This window comes from Mustela nigripes, chromosome 3, assembly GCF_022355385.1.
Source record: "Mustela nigripes isolate SB6536 chromosome 3, MUSNIG.SB6536, whole genome shotgun sequence".
Taxonomy (NCBI): domain Eukaryota; kingdom Metazoa; phylum Chordata; class Mammalia; order Carnivora; family Mustelidae; genus Mustela; species Mustela nigripes.
Genome location: NC_081559.1, coordinates 149,368,238 through 149,391,306, shown reverse-complemented (window position 1 = coordinate 149,391,306; position 23,069 = coordinate 149,368,238). Strand labels below are relative to the sequence as shown.

General features: G+C 38.2%; 2 protein-coding genes across 2 annotated transcripts in view; one reads left to right on the top strand and one right to left on the bottom strand.

Moving 5' to 3' along the window:
* Positions 1-945, top strand: part of CNGB3 (cyclic nucleotide gated channel subunit beta 3) — a 154,187-nt gene extending 153,242 nt beyond the window's left edge. Inside the window, exon 18 of the mRNA XM_059392911.1 lies at positions 688-945. Coding sequence (XP_059248894.1) covers positions 688-945 — 258 coding nt within the window. The remainder of the gene's footprint in view (positions 1-687) is intronic.
* A 10,024-nt stretch (positions 946-10,969) lies between these two features.
* CPNE3 (copine 3) overlaps positions 10,970-23,069 on the bottom strand; it is a 50,227-nt gene continuing 38,127 nt past the window's right edge. Inside the window, exons 12-16 of the mRNA XM_059394822.1 lie at positions 19,692-19,746; positions 19,561-19,612; positions 17,053-17,186; positions 15,703-15,939; positions 10,970-14,153 (exon numbers count right to left, since the gene is read on the bottom strand). Of these exons, the coding sequence (XP_059250805.1) occupies positions 14,043-14,153; positions 15,703-15,939; positions 17,053-17,186; positions 19,561-19,612; positions 19,692-19,746 (589 nt within the window). The 3' untranslated portion in view covers positions 10,970-14,042. The remainder of the gene's footprint in view (positions 14,154-15,702; positions 15,940-17,052; positions 17,187-19,560; positions 19,613-19,691; positions 19,747-23,069) is intronic.

Sequence of the window (23,069 nt, the reverse complement as noted above, 5' to 3'; positions counted from 1 at the left end):
GAAATATAGGTCATTGTGTTAAATAATTTCCCAGCTTTATATGTGCACATTCATACCTTGTACAAACCTTTCTTAAGCTGACCTGAAGCATCATCAGCAAAGAGCATAGTATATTTTTTGCTATGAAATTTCTACAGATGATACTAAGCATACGAGTTCCTAAAATCATAGAGCTCAAGCACCCATGGGACAAAAGGAAAAGACTGTATGAAGAAAGAGAGATAAGTTTCTCCCTGAGATTCTCCCATGAGCTTATGCAGCAGGAAAACCATACTTTCTGTAGTATCTTTATGGCATTTGGTTCACACTTTTTTATTAGTAAATAAATATTTAAAATTTCATCTTCATAAAATAAATAAGTACATACTTTTAAGGCAAAAGCAAAGAATCCTGAGCACTAAGTCCAATAATTCAGAGAGCATAAGAACCAAGGGGAAGAGAATTTCTTGTCAGGGACAAAAATGAAATCCAGAAATACTCTGTTAAGTCAAATGTGACAGCTCAACCTCATTCTTGCAGCACATCAGAAAGTTATCAAATGATAGTCAAATGCAAGGCAGACATGATTCCCACATTAATTCAGAGAATCTGTCTTGGTAGGGATCCTTAGCCATTGTATATTAATCAAAAGAGTCCAGTGTCCTTTATTATGATCTCAAAACCAATTCTTGTAACTGCTTCTTCCAGAAAACAAGTGAAAATTCTGAAGAAGGAGAGGGTAAAGGAGCAGAATATGAAAATAAAGGAAGAGAGCCATCAGAGAAAACACAGGACAGCTCCGAATGTAGAGCAAATTCTGTTACAGCAGAAGAGCCCCAGCCGATTACAAGCGGAGCTTTACCCGGAGGAACTACTCATCAATCCCTCATCATCAGCATGGCTCCTTCTGCAGAGGCTGGGGAAGAGGTTCTGACGATTGAAGTCAAAGAAAAGGCTAAGCAATAAATGTTTGATTATCTTTAGATATAATCTAGCTAATTCCCAAAGAGATTGTACCCAGGATTGTGGCTTAAATTAATGAAGGAAAAAGACCTTGCCAGGACCCTTGAGAAACCAGAGACAAATCCCTAGCTTAGTTTCTAGGACTTATCTGAGAGTGTGATCTTATACAGTAGTAAGAAGATTATTTCAAAACCATCCCTATTCACTGTTGTCATTAGCCTTGTGCAATTGGTATTTCTCCTAATTTTATGTAGTAAGGTTTTTTCTTCCATTCTCTCTTGATGTTTCTTCCTTCCATTTTTATTATTTTGGTCTTGGCCCTGAAGTGATTCACTTACCTTTCAATGTGTGTGTGTGTGTATGTGTGTGTTAAAGTCTTGCACGTCACTGTTAGTCTTGACTAAACGTCCTATGTATATGAATATTACTTCTCACTTGTAGGGGATTATGAGATTTTAGTAAAATGTTGAAAGTAAAATACCAGGTAATTTCCATGCAGACAAGGGTGATGAGTTACTCAAATATCAAATCAACCCAGCAGCAGGGACTGAAGGGAAACAGAGATAATGGAGTTTATGGATGTGAAATCTAACTTGCCAAAGTCCCCTAAAGAGCAATATTGTTCAGTGGTACCAACAAACCCACGGGGGTAGGGGTGAGGGGGAACACGGTGACATATTGTAGCAACATGTTGGAAAAATCATTCCCTTTGCTAAAGAAACAAACTAACATTTTCCTGCATACCAACTTGAAAAGTAACAATGTACCTAACTCATCCTGCTCCACAGACTCAGACTGGAGGAATCTCACAGTTCCCATCTTCAGATAGGCTAAAGTGACATTTCTCAGAGTCTTCCTCAAACATTTGCTTCAAACTGTGCCAGACCTGAGCTTCTTAATTGTTTTCAGCTTTAGTAAAAAGTGATGAGGTTAGGAAGGCAGACTGTACACATGTCGGATTGACATATCCCTACAATTTGCAGAACCTACATGTACAGCTGTTTACAAAATCTCCAAGTTAATTAAGTGCACTTTAGGAAGTTGTCCTCGTGAATCAGCTAACATTAGCATAATTACTAAAGTCTCATGCTGTGAGGAGACTAAAAAAGCCAGGCTGATGTCGGAAGTAATAATACATATAGAATTCCATTCTAATAAATGCCATTAGTGTATAACATTAAGTTCTGTATAATAAGGCTATTCCCAAGTCCCAGAAGATGGTCATTGAAACAGCACTTTGCTGAGAGGGTTTTAACAAATCATATTAACCAAAAAGCCTACAACATAGATGCATTCCGCAAACCATGTATAAATCGATCACTATAATAAATGTATCATTTGGTTGAGTCACAATTTTTTTGTTTGGGGTTCTTTTTTTAAGATTTTATTTATTTATTTGACCAGGAGAAAGAAAGAGACAGTGAGAGAGGAAACACAAGCAAAGATAATGGGAGAGGGAGAAGCAGGCTTCCCGCTGAGCAAGGTACCAGATGCGGTGATCAATCCCAGGACCCTGAGATCATGACCTGAGCCAAAAGCAGATCAGCCGCATCCCTGATCTCCCCAAGGGCATGCTGTCTCCTGTGCGCTATCTGTATTTGTGAAACAGACCAGTTTCTACTTGTCATTGACATGCTTTCTTCCAGGACCTCTCTCCCCCACTTATCTCCTTGCCTAAACAGTTGATCTCCAGCAAATGCAAACTAAATCTAGCATTAGCTTAAACCAAACATCATTAAGAATGTGAAATGGTTGCCCCACTGCAATTTTCTGAACACACACAAAGGCATTTGAATGTACCCCAATAAAAATGCTAAGGTTCCCCCATGCTGTTTCAAATAGGCTCAAAATAATAATAACTAATATATAGCATTGACTGTGTCCAGCTCTTGTTCTAAATGTGGTACCACTACTAAATCATTTAATCTTCTTAACCATCCTATAAAGCCGTTATTTTTCTTACCATTTTCACCATTTTCCAGACTAGGAAAATGAGACATAGTAATCATTAACTTGCCCTAGGTCACCAAGAGTGCAAAGATTTCCTAAGTTAGGCTACTGGAAAGGACTCACTATGCTCCACAGAGCCTATTCATACCCACATATTCATATTCATACTCACACTCATCCTCGCTGTTTTTATTCAAAGGTAATGGACATAACGCAGGAAGAGGAAGACCCCAGGCAAGCACTGAGGGGTCTGATTGGCATCCCATTAACAAGCTTCCAGCCTTCTTAGTCATACAAGGATCTGATCATGCTCTGTTTAAGGACTGAACCATGAAATCTAGGCAAGGAACTCAGGTTGCAAGAGAGCTCAAAACTTTATTTCCCACCAGAGGTCATAAACCCCTCTAGCCACACAATGAAGGCAGACTGACTAATCAGTTAGAACAGTAGAAAAACTTAAGTAAAGAGCAACTCTGGGGGTCACCAAAGGAGTTGAGCCCTTGAAATACCACATCATAAATCCCATCACCCTTATCTTAACCCAAAGTCAAAACCCAGACATCCAGGGATCCCCAGAGGCAAAGACCGAGATTTTCCCTACCACGTTTCTTTTTTCCCCTACACCTGCTAACCCACATATCTCTTCTCTGGATCCCTGATAGAGCCATGTTCATTAGTCATTTGAGAAGTCAACAAGTAGTTTGGTGACTAACTGGCTAATTGATGGTGCACAGATATATGAAAATTCTTCCTCAACCCCCAGCAGGGTCTGATCCCAGTAATCAATTGTCAAAGGTATAGTGCAAAATGGACTGGTTACAAGGGATGTATCTTGAAAAGATCCCAGAAAAGGAAGAAGGAAGCAAGAAGTCACTCAGCAGAACTTCTACACTTCATAAACATTACATTGTTAAAGAAGTAAAGCAACATCTCTTTATACAAGTAAGTTTTTTTCTGTGAGTCAGAGTGTTTATTCAACAAGTAATTTCCTCTGACTGACCCTGAAGGCATCTTCAAGTATTATTTGCTCAAAAGTGATTACAAAAATTATGTCTTATATTAACTTTCATCTGTAGCCCTCCAAATTCTGCACAACCTATAAGCTGTCCAGTAGTCCTAAAAAAAAAAATGCCCAGCTCTGTTTTCCATTGTTAAACTGTATCAACATGCTTTTGCTGACTAAAACTAAGTGACTTAAAATAATCATCAGGATCTGTAGGTTGCCCATTTGGGCTTGGTTCAGCAGGTGGTTCTTCTGGTCTTAGCTGGGCTAGTCCATGCTCTATAGTCAGCTGCTGAATTCGCTGGGGGCTGCTGGTCTACAAGTCTCAGATAGATTGGTTTATGTCATCCATATAGCCTCCTATCCTAGGCTTGGAGGCTGCACAGGGTTCCTAGAGAGAGAAGGCAGAAATGAGCATGGTCCTTGAGGTCTAGGCTTAGAATTCTTTTTTTTTTTTTTTTAAGATTTTATTTATTTATTTGACAAAGATCACAAATAGGCAGAGGCAGGCAGAAAGAGAGGGGAGGAAGCAGGCTCCCTACTGAGCAGAGAGCCCGATGCGGGGCTCGATCCCAGGACCCTGGGATCATGACCTGAGCCGAAGGCAGAGGCTTAACCCTCTGAGCCACCCAGGCGGCCCTAGGCTTAGAATTCTATTAGCCAACTCACAAGACCAGCCTAGATGGAAGGGCCAGAGAAACAAAACATACCTCTTGATGGGAGGACTGCAAAGTCACATTGCCAAAGTAGTGGGTACAGAAAGGGGAAAGACTGTAGCCACTTTTGTAATCACCCAGACAGGATATTACCAGATAAAATACAGGACATCTAGTCAGTGAGTATTGTTTTAGTATAGGTATGTCCCATGCCATATGTAGGACCTATTTATACCAAAAAAATTATTATGTATCTAAAACTCAAATTTAATTCGATGCCTGTATTTTTATTCACTAAATCTGGTAATCCTACACACAGACCATGTCAAAAATAAACTAAACCTTTCTTTATCTAAAAGACCTTTGGGGTACTTGGCTGGCTCAGGCAGCAGAGCATATGACTTTTAATTTCAGGGTTGTAAATTTGAGCTCCATGTTGGGCATGGAACCTACTTAAAAAAGAGAGAGAGAGAGAGAACTTTGAACTAGAAATTACTGCTAAAGTGTGTAACTATATCAAATGTTGTATTAGAATGAGCCCAAAACCCTAAGTCACTCACAGAAAAGAAATAATTTGTACCCCTACTCATATTCTAGGAACCATCTTTGGTGAAACACTGCTCATAAATAACCCTAAAATAATATATAACAAACTGTTTCATTTCAGTTATGCATCAGATGATAAATTGCTACATGGAACAGCAATGAGAGAAGAAAGAATCTGTACTTTCTGCAATTTGGACCTATTCTGTACTTCTAATAATTCTTTTACCTTCCTATGAGGAATTTTTGTAAATCTCTGGAAGATATTAATCATTATCCTATTCTGGAATTTATTATATCTAATCAAAGCAAAGGTACTTGAAATTCACATTTTAAGTACCTTACCCATACACTGTAGTAAAATTTGATGTTTTCCTCCATGAGTTTTTATGACTGGCTGTATTTTTCCTACTATAACTTTTGTGACTAGAAATGACAGTGCAAAGGTCAAATAAATGTGCATCGTTAAGCAATACAACCTGACATTTCTAGACAATAACTCCCTCAGATGAAGCAAGATTTTAGGATTCTGAAATAATAACTTTTATTTTAAATGCATTTTAAAGGATAGAGGACTGACAGATTTTTCACTTACACACCACTTTTCAGGCATGTACAGAGGCAGTGTTCTTGAAAGGGACTGGTGTTTCTGAAAAATTACAAAAACAGGGATGGGACGGGTGTTTCACAGAGCATAGGAGGAAAAGGAGGATCGAACTGTTCCCGCCTCCCCAGGGGCCACTGGATACACCGTGGGCTTCACAGGCGGTCTCACTGGGGCTATAGGAGAGAAGTGGGGTAGAGAGGAGATCATTTCAGGTGGGAGGAGGCAGGGTCACCTGTGGGGAATGTGTAGGCACCACCGAGCGGAGCATGGCGATTCGGGGCGTGAATCCCTGGAAAGGCTAGTGTCCCAGGCCAGGAGCCCTGCACAGCAAGTAGACGAATCTGAGTTTTTGGGTGCTGGGCCACAGGGATCAAAGGCGGTGCTAGAGCAAGGGAGGGACACTGCTGCAGTGACCTACCTGAAAGGTCACAGCCCCTCTTACTGTCCCTGTGTAGTCCTGGTCGTCTCTGCCTACTGCACACAATGATTCTGATACAAATATACGAGGACCCTATCTGCTGGAAACTCTTCAGTAATATGAAATTCAGCACACGGTGCATGCTAAGGGTTATTAACCAGGCTTGTGATGCGGTTTCTCGCATCCAGCTTTAAATAAATCAAGCTCTGTTGTTTACACCAGAATCTTAGACTTGAAAGGGAATTTTGAGATTACTACAGCAAGGCCCCATTATACAGAACACGGAAACAAAATTCTGTGCCCAGGACCATACCACAGTATGGCAGAACCCAAGGTCAAAGATAAATTGTTTTTCAAATGTAAAGATCATGGCCTAACTTGATAAAAGTAGCATCCACCTGAAGAAGGAGTTTTTCAAATAAACAAGTATATTTCTCAAAATTTCATGGGGCATGGGGCCCCTGGATGACTCAGTCGTTGGGTGCCTGGGTGGTTCAGTTGTTAAGCGTCTCCCTTCAGCTCAGGTCATGATCCCAGGATACTGGGATTGAGCCTCACATCTGGCTCCTTGCTCTATGGAAAGCCTGTTTCTCCCACTCCCACTCCCCCTGCTTGTGTCCCCTCTCTCACTGTCTCTCTCTGTGTCAAATAGATAAAGAAGATATTTTTTAAAAAAATTTTCATGGGGCAAAATGATAGTAAAGGCTGCCATGTAAGGACCATATTTATATTCTAAATCTGAGAGGAAAGTTTCAGACTTAACTTGCACTTCAGAAAGGGACCAACCACAGATTTCACTAAAACAGGAATATGAAAAATTAACAGAACTGGAATTTGACATCCCATTTGTAAAAGTGGGTGAAGAGATTCTGTTATGAAATAGAAGAGTTATGACACATATTCTTCTCCCGGTACCAACAATGTTTGCAAACCACACTGTTTTCTGACTTCAAGCCATAGACAATGTCAATTTCTTTGTTTGCAGTTTCATTTGCTTTCTTTACATTAGAAAACCCCAAGTAACATTCAAATTTCAGATGAAATACTGAGCCACCTGTGAAGCCCTCCAAGATCTCCCCAGTGTTCTAGCTGCTCCCCACAATGAGAAGAAAATCTCCCCACTCTAAACTTCAACATTTTCTCATATAAACTAATTTCCATCCTTGCATATACTCTAACACATACCTTATTCATTCATTTTTTTTCCCCATGTCTACTAAATGCCAAGTTCTCCTCCAGGCTCATGATGCAGCAATGAACAAAATAACAAACAAACAAACAAACAAAACCCTGATTCTTGGAACTGACATGATAATGGGTGAAGAGGACAAGAAACAAAATGACAAACCTAAGCAGAGACGAGGATAGATGGTACTGGAGAAAGAGAGATAATTTTAAACGAAGTGATCAGCAAACACCTTACCGGGTATAACTGAATGAAAACCTGAAGGAGGTGAGGGAGCAAAGCTCACAAGTGACTAGGGAGAATTCTTCAGGAAGGGGCAACAGCAGGTGCAAAAGACCTGAACCAGGGATATGTCAGGCACATTCATTTAAGAGCAAGAAAGCCCAAATGCTTGGAACAGAGTGGCCAAGGCAAAGATCAGTAGAAAAGAAGTCTAGAGGGGCACCTGGGTGGCTCAGTCAGTTAAGTGTCTACCTTCATCTCAGGTCATGATCCCAGGATCCTAGGATCAAGACCCGCATCAGGATCCTTGCTTAGTAGGAAGCCTGCTTCTCCCTCTCCCTCTGCCTGCCACTCTGCCTACTTGGGTTCTCTCTCTATCTTTCGAAAATAAATAAAGTCTTTAAAAAAAAGTCTAGAAAAGGAGCAGGAGCCTTTGAAAAGTTGGTAGGATTAGTAACTTGAAGGTAGTGATGGAGAATGATTTGTTGAAGTTGTAAAGTGGGTTGTTAATGGAAAATGGGATACTTGAAATTAGGAAAGGGTTTGTTGTGGGTAATAATAAAGTCTAGAGTGAGGACTGAGGTAAAGTGGAAGACAAGATTATCACAAACGAATAGAAAGTGATCTAAACTAATGGTAAGAGATTCAAAGCTGGAGGTTTTAAAGAGGAGGGAGGGGTTTATCTAATGCAGAAGGAAGGGCCAAGGAGGACACCTAACCCTGCCTCCAAACCCAACTAGGTCAGGAAGAGAAAATAACTACTTGAGAAGACTGCAGAGGAAGTTAGGTTCTTCAAGAGCAATAGGTTTTAATTAGAGTAAAAACACGAAGGGATTGTTCAGAAAAAGCACTGATAGAAGGGATTATGCTAATGAATGGCCGTTCCTAAGGGCAGAGCAGCAGAGTTTGAGCAGTTGCAGGGCATTGGGTTGTACAGATGTGGATTGTACAGAGGAGCCCGAGATGGGCTGGAGTGAGGAATTTATGATCTGAGCTTCTTGTGAGGACTGGCAGGATCAGTCCTAACAGTCGTAGGACAGCAGGAGAGAGAAACAAGTGCTGGGAGGAGGGGAGGGAGGAGCATCTGGCCAGCCAGAAGTCTCCTCTGTAGTCTTGACAACGGATGCCTAAAGGCATAAGAAACAGTCTTACTTGAAGCACAAGGGGCCACCTCACCTTGCTTATTCTTCTTTTACTTTAGCATCACATACTGTCTCCTTTTCCATATTAGATCATAAGCTCTTTGAAGTGACTAAGAAATTTTACTCATCTTGATGTTGCTTATTGATTGCCAGTACTAAGCTACTCAATAAATATATGCTCAAAAACAAGTCATACTTCTTACTGGATGGAAGGACTGGTTGAAAAAGTCAAAGTATTTCCTACTCACTCTTCTAAGAACTCTCTAGGGCTCCCCAATTCCTGATATTCTTCTGAGTCTAGTCCTAGAAGACAGGTGCTGTTACAAAACCTGTTGTGCCCAGTCTGCTTGTGAAAAGGCCAAAGATATCAAGGCCTCCCTTTCCCTATGGTAAGAAGTAAAAAATCTGCTTATAATGGTATTTCTCTCACTGATCACTTCTTTTTTTTTTTTTTAATATGTCTATTTATTTATTTGACAGAGAGTGTGCACAGAGCAAGGGGAGCAGCAGACAAAAGCAGGCTCCCTATTGAGCAGAGAGCCCAACACAGGACTTGATCCCAGGACCCAGGGATCATGACCTGGGCCAAAGGCAGATGCTTAACCAGCTGAGCCATCCAAGCTTCCCTCACTGGTCACTTCTTCTTCAGGAGGAGAGAATCAAAAGCCAAGCCAGAGTAAAATTCTCCAAGGACACTACAACCTGTTGTGAGTTTTCTGGGGAATGTAGCCAGTCCTCACATGGCCATGCTTGGTGACAAATGATAAATGTCATGGTCTTCTTACAAGAAAGGATCTGACAGGGTGCCTGGGTGGCTCAGTGGGTTAAGCCACTGCCTTCAGCTCAGGACATGATCTCAGGGTCCTGGGATCGAGCCCCGCATCGGGCTCTCTGCTCAGCAGGGAGCCTGCTTCCTTTCCTCTCTCTCTGCCTGCCTCTCTGACTACTTGTGATCTCTGTCTGTCAAATAAATAAATAAAATCTTTTTAAAAAATAAATAAATAAATAAAGGATCTGACAATCCTAGACATCTACATCACCATGAGGTACAAGCCAGCCTCTGAACTACTAAGGAGTTGATAAGATAGGGGCCTAACGGATGATTTGATGTGGAGACAGAGTTGTGGCAGGAAAAGCAGAGAATTCAGAAACTGACCTAGAATCAGACACTTTACAAGTATGTGACCAAACAGCTGGGTCTCTACCATAAGGTGACCACCACTAACTGTCTCAGCAGGGCCTCACCAAGGCAAAGCCTCTGTGGCCAGGCCTAAGTTTGGCAACAGGCCTCCGTCTGACCTAACATGCAAGGCTCTCCAGTTTTTCAAGAACATAAAGCCTGATTATATCGTTCTTTTGTTTAAGTTGATTCAGTGGCATCCCATTACCTTTAGCCTAAGCCTGAACTCCCTTACATGCCCCAGAGGTCCTGCAGGTTGTAAACTCTACCAATCACTCCATTTCATCTCTCCTCTCTTCTACCACTTTTCCTCCCACACTTCATATTCCAGCAACTTTAAGTTCTTTCCATTCCTAAAACATTCAGTTTTGTACTTGCTGTTGACCTAACACCTTCTAAATGCTTTTAACACTCTTCACTCAGCTAACTTTAAGGTCTTAGCGTACATGGCACATCACGTGCTCAGAAAAGTGCTCTTGCCCACTAGATGGGTCAAGTCTCCTGCTACAATATTTTACATCATACACTGATCTCATGTCTCTGTAATTACTCATTTAATGTTTTCTCTCCCCCCAGTCCATTATTTCTACGAAGGCAGCAGCTGTGGCTACTTAAGTTACCATTGTATCCCCAAGGCCTTGTCCAATGACTGCAATATCACAGACGCAATTTAAAAAACAAACAAAAAAGTAAGGTAGGTATACTGTTCTGCTGTCCTGCTTAACACAACTGATTGTGAGTGCCATATTTTTCAGGCTACCCAGCTATAAGCTGAGAACCTTTCCCTTACTGCACCCAGAAATCTATCTTCAGGGATGCCTGGATGGCTTGGTTGGTTAAGCATCTGCCTTCGGCTCAGGTCATGATCCTAGGGTCCTGGGATCGAGTCACGTATTGGGCACCTTGCTTAGTGGGGAGACTGCTTCTCCCTCTGCCTACTATTCACCTGCTTGTGCTCTCTCTCTCTCTCTGAAAAATAAATAAATAAAATCTTTTTTAACAAGTAAAAAAGAAATGTATCTTGAATACATTCAGTATCTTTTAAATGAATAAATCCCATAAAATAATTTTTTTTAAAAAACCCAAATGTTCAGTTCAATAAAAGAGAATACAGGCCACCTAAAATACTATATTCACTTTATTTCTAATTTTTCTACTGGTTTTGATAACATTTAGAGAAAGAATAAATGAAAACAAGGCACTACTGTATCACATCAAGAAATAATTTTATCCAGCGAGAATTCAAATGGAAGATATATTTAACATCAACTCATATATTAGTAACTTATATACTTATTATTAAGTATGACATCATTAAAGCACAAAATAGTCTCTTGCAATCCCAACCAAACTTCTGGTCTCCCTTATGTGTCACTCCCATGACTACCAACCACTCACATAAAGAGACTAGGGAAAATTTATTGGAGATGGTTTTCCTGGAGATTCGTAAAATGAAAGACAAAGTAAGTCAAATAAAGCATAAACAGCAATGGGGCCCAGAATTTACTCTGGAAAGGCTGCCTAAGGCACTACCAAAAAAACAGTTGTAAATCCCTGATCTGACTTTGAAATGTTATGATCTTAAAAATTTCAGTTTGAAGCACAAGATGACATGACCATACTAATTGGTATGTTATTTTCTCAGTAAAGGCATATTTGAAAAATATTATGTCTGTCCAGGTCACTGTTACCCCAATATGTGTTTGTAATACAGGTGTTTATATAAGATACGAAAATCAACTTGGTTATTCTTTTAATGCATTTTAAGAACTAATGACACTTGAATGAATGGTGGCACAATAGGGAAAAGGACTATTTTTACATAAAACAATACTAAATCAGCATGTGATGAGGTGAATTGGTGAGATTGTAAGAATTTTACAAAATGGTAATTTAGAACCTTAAATGCTTTCATTCAGAACTGCAAAAAAAGGAATCAATTATTCTCATTTTCTGGAATCACAGTTCTTATGAATAATAACATCTACTAATGAACCTGATCAAGAATGAGTAAAAAAAAAATTTAAAAATGAGAATGAAAAATAAAATTAAAATTGGAATAATTCTTGTTAAGACCAGAATACAAAATTATGAAGACCAAATCCATTTGACAGTGGTGGCAGAAGTATTTGGAGGTTATTTGGCTCACGAAAACAACGAATGCTCCTGACCAGTGGTTTTGGAGTGACTTGGCTACAACCAGGAGCTAGTTAAGTAGACTGAGAAGGAGGCCCCGAGAGTAGGGCTCTGGACCTGCTCTGGACCTAGAGAAGCTCTACTTCTCTGTTTTACTGTACAATGAGAATGTGTGTGTGTATATATATATTTTAAGGCTTCAATTTGTTAAAAAAAAAAAAATCCTGAAAACCACAGCAATATATATATGCTATTCCCCAGCACACAAAGAGAATTGAAATCAGGACATATGAGACAAAAAGGCTCTAAAATTCTGGAAGAATGATCAGTTTTCTTCTGACTTAACTAATGTTAAAGTGACTTGTCAACTGAGATATGTCACAGGGTAACAGACTACTCATTAGGTACCTTCAGCTAATAGCACATATGCAGAGGCAAGCTAGCTAAGTGGGAAAGGAGGAACTGCTCACATGAGCTAGACAATCACAACAACAAGCAGGTCTCCTCTTTGGCCTGACCTTGGCAACAAGCTGTTTCTGAGAAGCCAAAATTCTTGATGGCTGAGAGCTCATCTCCTTTAGACATTTCAGAGAACAAGCTGTACGAGCTGTGGTACAAGTTTTCAATAAGACTGAAAGGCATGTCAGCAAGGCACTGGTGCATCCACTTAAGGACAGAGGATAAACACATAAATTTTAACATTAAATTGTTAGAGATGATTGGCCAACCTACGAATATGCATAGTACTTGGCACATAGGTCCTTTAATAAAATGTTACTAAATCTATTCTGAAAATGTCATGTTTGCTAAGTAATATGTTCTAAAGGGTAAAAATCAGGAAAAAAATTCTGCTCTAAAAAGAAAAAAAAAAAGGATGTAAAGTCCACTCTATCCTAACGTAGCAGTGGGGAATTTTTTTTTTTTAAGTTATAACAGGTTTTTAGGCTTAATACATACATTTTGGGCTTGGGAAATAACATAATTAAAAAGCAAAATTTGATTTTGATTAATATAAAACCACTATCATGAGTTTAAAAATCAGACTAAAAATGTTACTAATAAAAGGGAGAAAATGTCTAAATGAATCTGCACAAATGTACAAATCAATGTGTGAAAGTTAGCAAGGAAAATATAAAAATTGTCTTTTTTTAATAAGTATTTCATTAGGAAATGGAATTCTGAATTTTCCGTTATATATTTGGTCCTCATAGCTTTCCTGGATAAAGCAGTCCTAACCATTTTAATAAACTCCAATTAAAATACTCTAATAATGTTTAATCTAAGCTAACCTATCATCTACACAGATATAAAATTCTGAATGTCACATACAGTAAATGAAAAGGTCAAATCTGACTATGTTTACAGTATTCTACAACGAAAATAAAAAATCTAGGAAGGCAAATAAAAATGGCTTACTTACATGAGGTTCTTTTTATTTGTTGATTGTACATTTTAAGAATTGGATATATGCCTTCCCTTCTCATCCAGTATTTTTTAAGAAGTCCTAAGGTGAATGCATACTGTTTTGTAAACTGCATTGTCAAAACTGCAGCAAAATTCAGGCAAAGTGAATGTAGTTTTATCCCATGGAAAAGCACTGAATACAGTTATAGGAACAAATTCAGTATCATCTAATTTAAGAAGTTCTTGTCATCAGGTATGGTTATGTTGGTTTGTGAAACATATATTGCCTAGAACAAAGTACACCAATCTGCAAATCACAACCCAGCAATTTTCATTCTTTCTATTGACAAACATTCAGAAACCGTATTTTCACCATATGAAAGTAAACAACCACAACCACCAAATCAACTTTTCTCAAACAAGTTTCTAATCCCCACAGTGTCACTGCAAGTCACTAGCAATCACTGCATTATTGAGCGAAGATTAACTTAGCACTTCCCTCCAAAAAAAAAAGTATAAAAAGAATGCTTTTTACATCATAAATGCTGGCGATGAAAAGCATGTAAAATAATAGATTCATGATTCGGGGTGGGAGAAGAATCCATTGCTCCACACAGCACAAAAGAATTCTGCTCAGGCAGCCATAGCTCTTTTCATTTCTTAGCTGGGTTCTTGGGAGGAAGGAGTTTATATGTGTTGAAGTAGCCCACCACCTGCTGGGGGATCTCTGCCAAGACACACTGAGCAAGCGCTTCTTTCGGAGCCTTATAAAAAAACAAAATCAGAGTGACTTTATTAGTAACCAAATTCTTACTGGCATTTTGATAACAGACTAGGAATAGCTCACCTGTCAGTAAAAAGCAGTAATTCCCAATTCCTAGGCTTATATCCTGTCTTAGGAACAGTCTGTGAAACACAGAATGAGCTAAGTAACCAATGTTACTTAGGAATGCTATATTACCCAGTAATATTTATCAAGTCCTTTTTTGGTGCCAGCATTTTGGCATTTGATAATTACTTTTTTCTTTAACTTTAAAGGTGGGTTTTTTTATTCACCTGGTATTAATTTAACTTTTTATTTTGAAATAATTACAGATTCATAGGAAGTTGCAAAAACAATATTCACCCAGTGAAGATACTACCTTTCAAAGGTAGTATCTTTTATAACTATAGCAGAATATCAAAACCAAAAACACTGACAATGGTACAGTTCATGGGCCTTATTCAGATTTTACCAGTTTTATTTTACATGCACTTATTTGCATGTGTGGATGTAGTATTCTATATAAGTTTATCACCTGGATAGATCTGTATAACCATCACCACAATCAAGATATAGAACGGTTTCATCATCACAAGGATCCCTAACATTAACACTTTTAATCACCTTCCCCCACACTCATACACTGGCTCCTGGGAACGTAAAAAAGCATAACCATTCTGGAAAAGTTCAACATTTTCTTTAATAATTAAACAGGCAATAATCATACGACCCAGAAACTGCACTTCTGGGTATAATAGAGAAATAAAAAGTTATGCCCACACAAAAACCTGTATATGAATGTTTATAGCAGCTTTGCATATAACAGACAGAAACTGAAAACAATTAAAGATGTCCTTCAGTGGATGAATGGTTAATACCTACACCGTGAATATTCCTCAGCAATTAAAAGGAACATATGCAGAAACAACCCTGCAGAAAATCTTGCTGAGTGGGGGAAAAAAAAAAAGCCAATCCTAACATTTCTATAACATTTTTGAAATGACAAAATTATCGAAGTGGAGAGCAGATTAGTGGTTGCCAGGGGTTACAGGGGGGTGGAGGTGTAAGAGAAGTGGGTATGGCTATAAAAGAGCAACTTGAGGAGTCTTGAGAGGATGGACCTTCATTGTTTATCAATGTGTATACCCTGGTCATAGATTCCGTGCTGTAGTTTTACAAGATGTTACCACTGGAGTGAACTGGGTAAAACAAAGTCCTGAGAGATTTTCATCAGATTAACTTCCAGTCTGGCAAATTCATCATATACTTGTATAGGGTTTTTCTGTTGTTACATACATAGGTAAAGATAAAATACATTTTAAAACATTTGCAGCAACACCACTTATATAACAATTCATCATATAGACGGCAAGAGGCGTGCAAGTATACAACTTAAAGCAAAACTGCAAAATCAAATCAGGGCTCTTTAAACCCAAACTCCATACATCCTCTAACCCCAGACACCTATTTCACTACGTGGTGATGGACTGGTGAAGGTCTGTGTTCAAACTCCTTACTGTGCATGAAGAATAAGGAGGAGTGGTACTCACGTTCTGGAATTGTCTGAAAGGCACAAACTGGACGATATCTCGGATGGCTACCTCGCCTGATGGGGAGCGGAGACTTCCACCATCACCATCCAGAAACTCCATGGCACTGAAGTCAGCACCTCCTACTCCGACAATGATGATGGACATAGGCAGCTTGGCAGCATTAACTATAGCTTGTCTGGTCTCATCAAGGTCTGTTATCACACCATCAGTAATGATTAAGAGCACATAATATTGCTGCCAGAAAGAAAATTATATCCACTGAGCGGGTTGAGCTCCCAAACAATAAAAGCAATGGTTAAAAACGTCTCCAGCTTGATGAGTCATTCAAGTCTCTTTCTTGCTCATTTTCCTTGCCAGTCTCTACCCAGGATACCAGCTACATAAAATATTCTAACATTCTCTAATGACAAGGAAATGTATTCATACAAAAATTATAGGTTTATTAAAAATGAAACAGACCACAAAATAGGGTTAGCATAAATATAAAGAAGTAAGACATCTAAATGTCAAAGATTAAACTTTTAATGAGCATAGGAATAAATACGTTAACATAAGTGTTAAATATGTTAAAGTACTGATCAAGGAGTAAGTGGTAACTCTGTTTCTAAAAGGTCAAGTATGGAAGTAGAATTGTTTATCAAACTAAAGTGCATTAAAAAAAAAAACGAATAGGTCTGGGAGCGGAATCTTTCTCTCAATTCTCTCATTTCTGATAAACATTTTTAGAGGTTGGTAAATATTACATAAAATTGTAACTCCACCTTTTGGGTCATTTAAATCTAGAATGGAAATAAGTTTTATAATAAAGCTAACACAAGCTGGGTGTTTACTCTGCCCCAGGCACTGTGCACTTTATAGGAATTATCTTAGTTCACATTTCAGCAGTCATATGAGGTAGTTATCTCTACCCTACTTTTAGATATAAAAAGTTATGAAGCTAAGAGACATTTGGTATCCAGGTCCAACAGATAATGGTTATCTAATCCAAACCCTTTGAATACAGTTAGTGATTTTTCATCAGCAACTGAAATTATAAATTTTCTCAATTTGTTAATTTGTTAAGTCTACCTTTGAAAAGGCAGATTTTAGTAATTTCTTTTTAGTAAAACCTATTTACAAAAATTAATTTAAATGGCAGAGAAAAGATTCACGAGTATAAGAGTTATTTTTTTGTTGTCTTGTACTTAATGATCACTAATATAACAACAGTTGTTACTCCCAAACCAAGGATAGCCATATGTTATTACTTCATTCTTTGTATATCAATGGGCCAAATAAATGGAAAAAAGGCATCAGAAGCGACTACCAATCCAAATTCTCCTTGTCCCCTGGTACTATAGCACTTACAGAAGCTGTCTGTTGTTGGGTGGCTGCAGCAGCAAACCTAGCCACATGGTTTATGATTGGAGAAAAATTAGTTGGTCCATAGAGTTTTATCTGAGGAAGGCAGGCCCGATATGCCTCTACAATGCCTTGGATTCCTAAGCAAAAAAAAAGCAGAATTAAAAATTCTCAAACACAATTTAATTGTTCATTGTTTACCATACTGGCTAATTTAATTTTATATGTGTGAGTGTGTGTGTGTGTGTGTGTGTGTGTAAATATCTATTGCTTTAGTTAAAAACTATATTCAAAAGTTCCTCTTAAACCATGTATTATAAAACTTCATAGCTATGCTCCATTGCAAAAACCTATAAACATTACCGTCCTCCAATAAAAGAGATTTATTTTCATCTCAGCCAAATTATTCATTAATCTACAGTGGGATTGTTATATTGCATAATTTTTGTATTTTAGGAATAAGACTTTAATGGGAAAAGAATCATGAAAAAGTTGCTGCATCTCACAACTGACAACAAGAGGTAAGAAAAACGTATTGAATAAATGGAAAAACTTTTGCACATGAGGCCAAAGATTCTGCAAAGTTGGATGGTTATAAACCTAACTGCTAATTGTAGTCAAGAGTTAGTAGTCGGGGCGCCTGGGTGGCTCAGTGGGTTAAAGCCTCTGCCTTTGGCTCAGGTCATGATCCCAGGTCGTGGGATCGAGCCCCACATGGGGCTCTCTGCTTAGCGGGGAGCCTGCTTCCCTTCTCTCTCTGCCTGCTTGTGATCTCTGTCAAATAAATTGATAAATCTTTAAAAAAAAAAAAGAGTTAGTAGTCAATAACTTAAATGTTAAGCATGATATGGGAAATTGTATAGTCATAAAAATTCATTTCGAGGTTATGTATTACATTTTGCTGCAGAAATACCAATGTGTTTGTTTATGCTGTACTTCCTGGGCCTGCTGGGATGCTGTATCGTGAAGATTGGGCAGGGCCATTTAACTAGCTTTAACCAAGCATGTAAATGGACATGCCATTCATGTCTAAGTAGACATTTTAAGAGCCACTGCCTGTTTTCACCAGCGATCTGGCTCTTTCCCTCCGCAAAGGGAGTAACACATCCCAGATACAGTCCTGAGTCCCAGAGTAAGAAGAAACATAGAGCAGACTAGCTACATGCAAAGAGATATATAAATAAACTATTTGGGGGCAGACTCTTTCTCTCAATTCTCTCATTTCGGATAAACATTTTTAGAGGTTGGTAAAATATTACATACATAAAATTGTAACTATCTTTTGGGTCATTTAAATCTAGAATGAAAATAAGTTTTATAATAAAGCTAACACATGCTTTATAAAATAAACTATTGCTATTATAAACAGAAATAGAAATAGAAACCATTGCTATTATAAATCACTGAGGGTTAGATTGTTTATTACAACAGCACAACTTAGTGGAAGCTAAGTGGCATACCTGGTAAAAGCACTGATAGTGAAGCTTAAATGCAACATACATGCCTGTGGAATCCAGCCCTTATGTCAGAGTGTCCAGGATGCAGGTAAGATACTAGAAATCCTCAAGAACTTCCCCCATACTTGTTGAGATCATCAAGGAAATCTGCCTAAAAAGATTTTTAATGTAGGGGCACCTGGGTGGCTCAGTTGGTTAAGCCTCTGCCTTCGGCTCGGATCATGATCCCAGGGTCCTGGGATAGAGCCCCACATCGGGCTCTCTGCTCAGCAGGGAGCCTGCTTCCCCTCTCTCTCTGCCTGCTGCTCTGCCTGCTTGTGATCTCTGTCTGTCAAATAAATAAAATCTTTTAAAAAATAAAAAATAAACATTACAGAAAAAAAAAAAAGATTTTTAATGCAAACCAAAACAGGTCTGTTGCTTAAAAGATACCCAACAGAGCAGAGATCAAGAAGGCAAAGAAGTAGATACTTGACTTAAAACTTTCACAAGACCAACTCTCTTAACATTTAAGAGTTCTAATTCACTCCTCTAAGTCACTTTGAACTTAGGAAGAAGTCAGTCCAGTACTAACAAAAATAGTATTAACATAGGCCAGCAGTAGGATCTTACCACAATGATATGTACTGCAGAAAATTTGGGTACCCAGAGCAATAATACTCTTTCATTTTTATCATCTCAGCTTGCTTTTCAATCTGAAGATACATAAACTATTAATTAAATTTCTTTACAAATATCAATTGCCTCAGTTCCTCCACTAAAATTAAGTTATGCCAAAATCCTTCCTTGCAATTAAAGGAACATTTTGTTGGAATAATTTGTATTAGGGTTTGTTTGGTTTTTTTTTAAGATTTTATTTATTGGTCAGGGAGAGAAAGAAAGAGTCACAAAAAGAAAACTAGGTAGGGAATTTAAGTAAATCACAAGTAACAAACTAGTAACAAGTTTGAAGAAAAAAGACAAGGAACAAGACAAGTAACAAAAAGACAAGTAAGAAAAAAACAAGTAACAAACTATTAAGGTATTCAGTATAAAATCTTCCTGTTTTTTAGCTTACCGTTGCAATAAGGATTGGATGGATTAAAGTTCATTGGAAATTCATGTGAAACCTGCCAAAAGAGGAAAGGATTGATAAAACCTGTTTTGCTTTTGTGGGAGGCAAATACTTAAAATAAGATTTCCTCTTACCTGCCACTGAGGAGGTATCTGAGCTCCAAAACCAAAAGCTGGAAACATTTTATCACTAAAAAGAAAATTCGTAAAAAACTAAAAGATCATTTTTTTCAAAATAGAAAATTTTATCTTTACTCTTAATAAAACCAATAGTTTTTTATTTTTTTAATTCAAAATCTTAGGAAAATATAAAGATTAAACCCATAGTAACCACCAGAAAGAACCAATGTTAACATCTGGCAACAATCATTCTAAGTATTTTTCTGTGCACTGAAGGAGAAAAATGTTTCTCTCTATATATTTATAAAAATGGAGTTTGTATTCATTTTATAACATGCTATTTTCTACTTAAATACTATATATCATTTTGCTGAATAAATATGTAGATAAATCCATAAAGCTCTGAAAACCACAAGTTCATTGACTTATAGCAAATGCATTTGGCAGCAAAACCTGACATCAACTGACACGAGGTTATTTATAGCTTTTATTCATGCCACTGATTATGAATATTCATACATTTGGCCACAGAAACATGGTGCAAATGCCACATATAAAATTCTCACATTTTTTGTAGCAAAATGTATGAATATTTGGTCCCAATTGTTTAGGGATAAGGGATTATGCACCTGAATATATAACATCATGTGAATGGCTGCCATGTATTCCACCACTTTATGGATATTCTCCTCCAACTAATAAAGATCCAATGTTTTGCTATCACAAAACACTGTAATGAACACACTAATCTTTCTGCTAGGATATAAATGTATATTATCTCATATATATATATATATATATATATATATATATATATATATATGCTTTTGTGGGAGGCAAATACTTAAAATAAGATTTCCTCTTACCTGCCACTGAGGGGTGGCATATATATATATATATTTATATATATATATATATTTATATCTCCTAGCAGAAAAATTAGTATGCTCATTATGTTCATTATGGTATATTCACTCAGTAAAATACATATGAATATATATTTTAATTTACTCATCGGAGAGAGAGAAAGCACACAAGCAGGAGGACAAGCAAGCTGAGGGAGAAGCAGCCTCCCTGCTGAGCAAGGATCCCAATGTGGGACTGAATCCCAGGACCCTAGGATCATGACCTGAGCCAAAGGCAGATGCCTGACTGACTGAACCAACCAGGCATCCCAAAAGGATATATTTTTTTAAGATTTTATTTATTTATGTGTCACAGAGAGAAAACACAAGCAGGGGGAGTAGCAGGCAGAGGGAGAAGCAGGATCCCTGCTGAGCAAGGATCCTGATGTGACATGCTCCCAGGATTCTGGGATCATGACCCGTGCCGAAGGCAGGCACTTCACCGACTGAGCCACCCAGGCGTCCCAGCTAGGATACTCCTTTTAAATTAGTTTTTAATGAATGGTTCTTTTTGTGTTGAGGACAGAACCTGAGTCAGACACATCAGGAGTATTTTTCCCAGTTTGTAGTCTGCCTTTAACTTTGTTTAAAATATACTTCCTTTTATAGTTTTCAATATTAATGTGAACAAATAAAATTTCATTCATGATTTCTGCCTCTGCTGTCTTGCTTAGCCTTCCTCACTGCAAAATTATAAACAATTCACACATATTTATTCCTAGAATGTCCAAGGTTTGATTTTGATATTAAACTTCTAATTCACCCAGAAAGTCTTATGGGGTAGGATATGAAACAGAAACTGCCACTCTCTATCTGTATCCATTCTCTCCCTTCTTAATAATGGAACACCTGTGCTAGAGACTACACTAGCTCTTCTGCAGCTTCTCTGGGCTGCATGTGGCCAGGTGGTGGATAGATTCTAGTTAAGAAAATATGAGTAGGGGCAGCTGGGTGGCTCAGTGAGTTAAGCCGCTGCCTTCGGCTCAGGTCATGATCTCAGGGTCCTGGGATCGAGTCCCGCCTGGGGCTCTCTGCTCAGCAGGGTCCTGCTTCCCTTCCTCTCTCTCTGCCTGCCTCTCTGCCTACTTGTGATCTCTCTGTCAAATAAATAAATAAAATCTTTTAAAAAAAAGAAAAGAAAAGAAAATATGAGTAGAAGTGGTCATCAGCTACTTCTGAATCAGGATGCCCCAGGAGGGAAGTCACCTGTACTCACTCCCAGTTGCCCATCTCCTCCTCCCACTGACTAGACAAGATTAGAAGCGCAGCAGCTGCCTTGGACCCAGGGGTAGAATCTAGGACTTAACAATGGTAGAACTGCCCTATCGATCCTATACTATCGCTAGACTCGCAACATGAAAGGGAAATAAACTTCTGTTTGGGTGAATGCACTTTGTTTTGGGGGTGTCCACTCTAGCAGTTTGTCTATACCAAATAGTGTCCTAACAGGGGCACCTGGCTAGCTCAGTTGGTAGAACATGTGACTCTTGATCTCCGAGTTGTGAGCTGGAACCGCATGTTGGGTGTAGAGATTAGTTAAACATAAAATCTTTTAAAAGAAAAAAAGGTACCTTAACATATACCAGTATGAGTTAGGAATCTAAATTCATTCTTGTCTAGTTTAGCAGCTGTGACAACTCCTTTCCCCTAAAACATCATCTCTGTCACATACTAAGTTCACATACACACTAGGATCTATTTCAAGACTTCTACCTTTGTTCCACTGGTCATGTACTAGTTCTGTAATATTAATAATATAGCTTTAACATGAGGGTTTCTTTAAAGATCTTATTTATTTGTCAGACTGAGAGAGAGAGAGCACAAGCAGGGAGAAGAGTAGGCAGAGGGAGAAGCAGGCTCCCCTCTGAGCAAGGAGCCCAATTCGGGATACAATCCCAGGACCCTGGGATCATGACCTGAGCCGAAGACAGGCGCTTAACCGACTAAACCACCCAGGTGCCCCCTAAAATGAGTTTAAATATCTGCTAAAACAAACTCCCCTCATTTTTTTTTCCCTAAAATATTTCTTGGCTATTGTGAATCATTTTTCCCTCCAGAAAGTTTTAAAAATCATTTTAGCATGGTTCGACTGCAATTTTGATTAGAACTGATTAATTCTGGGAGAAATTTTATCTCTTACATCATTATGACGTCTGCTATCTAGAATCACAGTGTATCTCTCCATTTAAACAAGTTTACTTCTTTGTCCTTTAGTACAACTTTGTAGTTTTCCCTCACTAAAGATCCTAGACCTCGTACTGAATTCATTCTTATTTTTTATTGCATTATGAATTGTGATCTTGTATCTGCTATAATCTCTTGAGTTGGCTAGTGAGAAATTGCTGGTTTTTAAATTTTACGTTATATCTGACTACCTTTCTGAACTCTCTCTACTTTCTAATATTTTTTTTACTTGATTATTTTAGGTTTAAATTCATTCCTTACAGGTTTGCTAGAATTTATGTATGAAATTGTCTTGGCCTTGTGC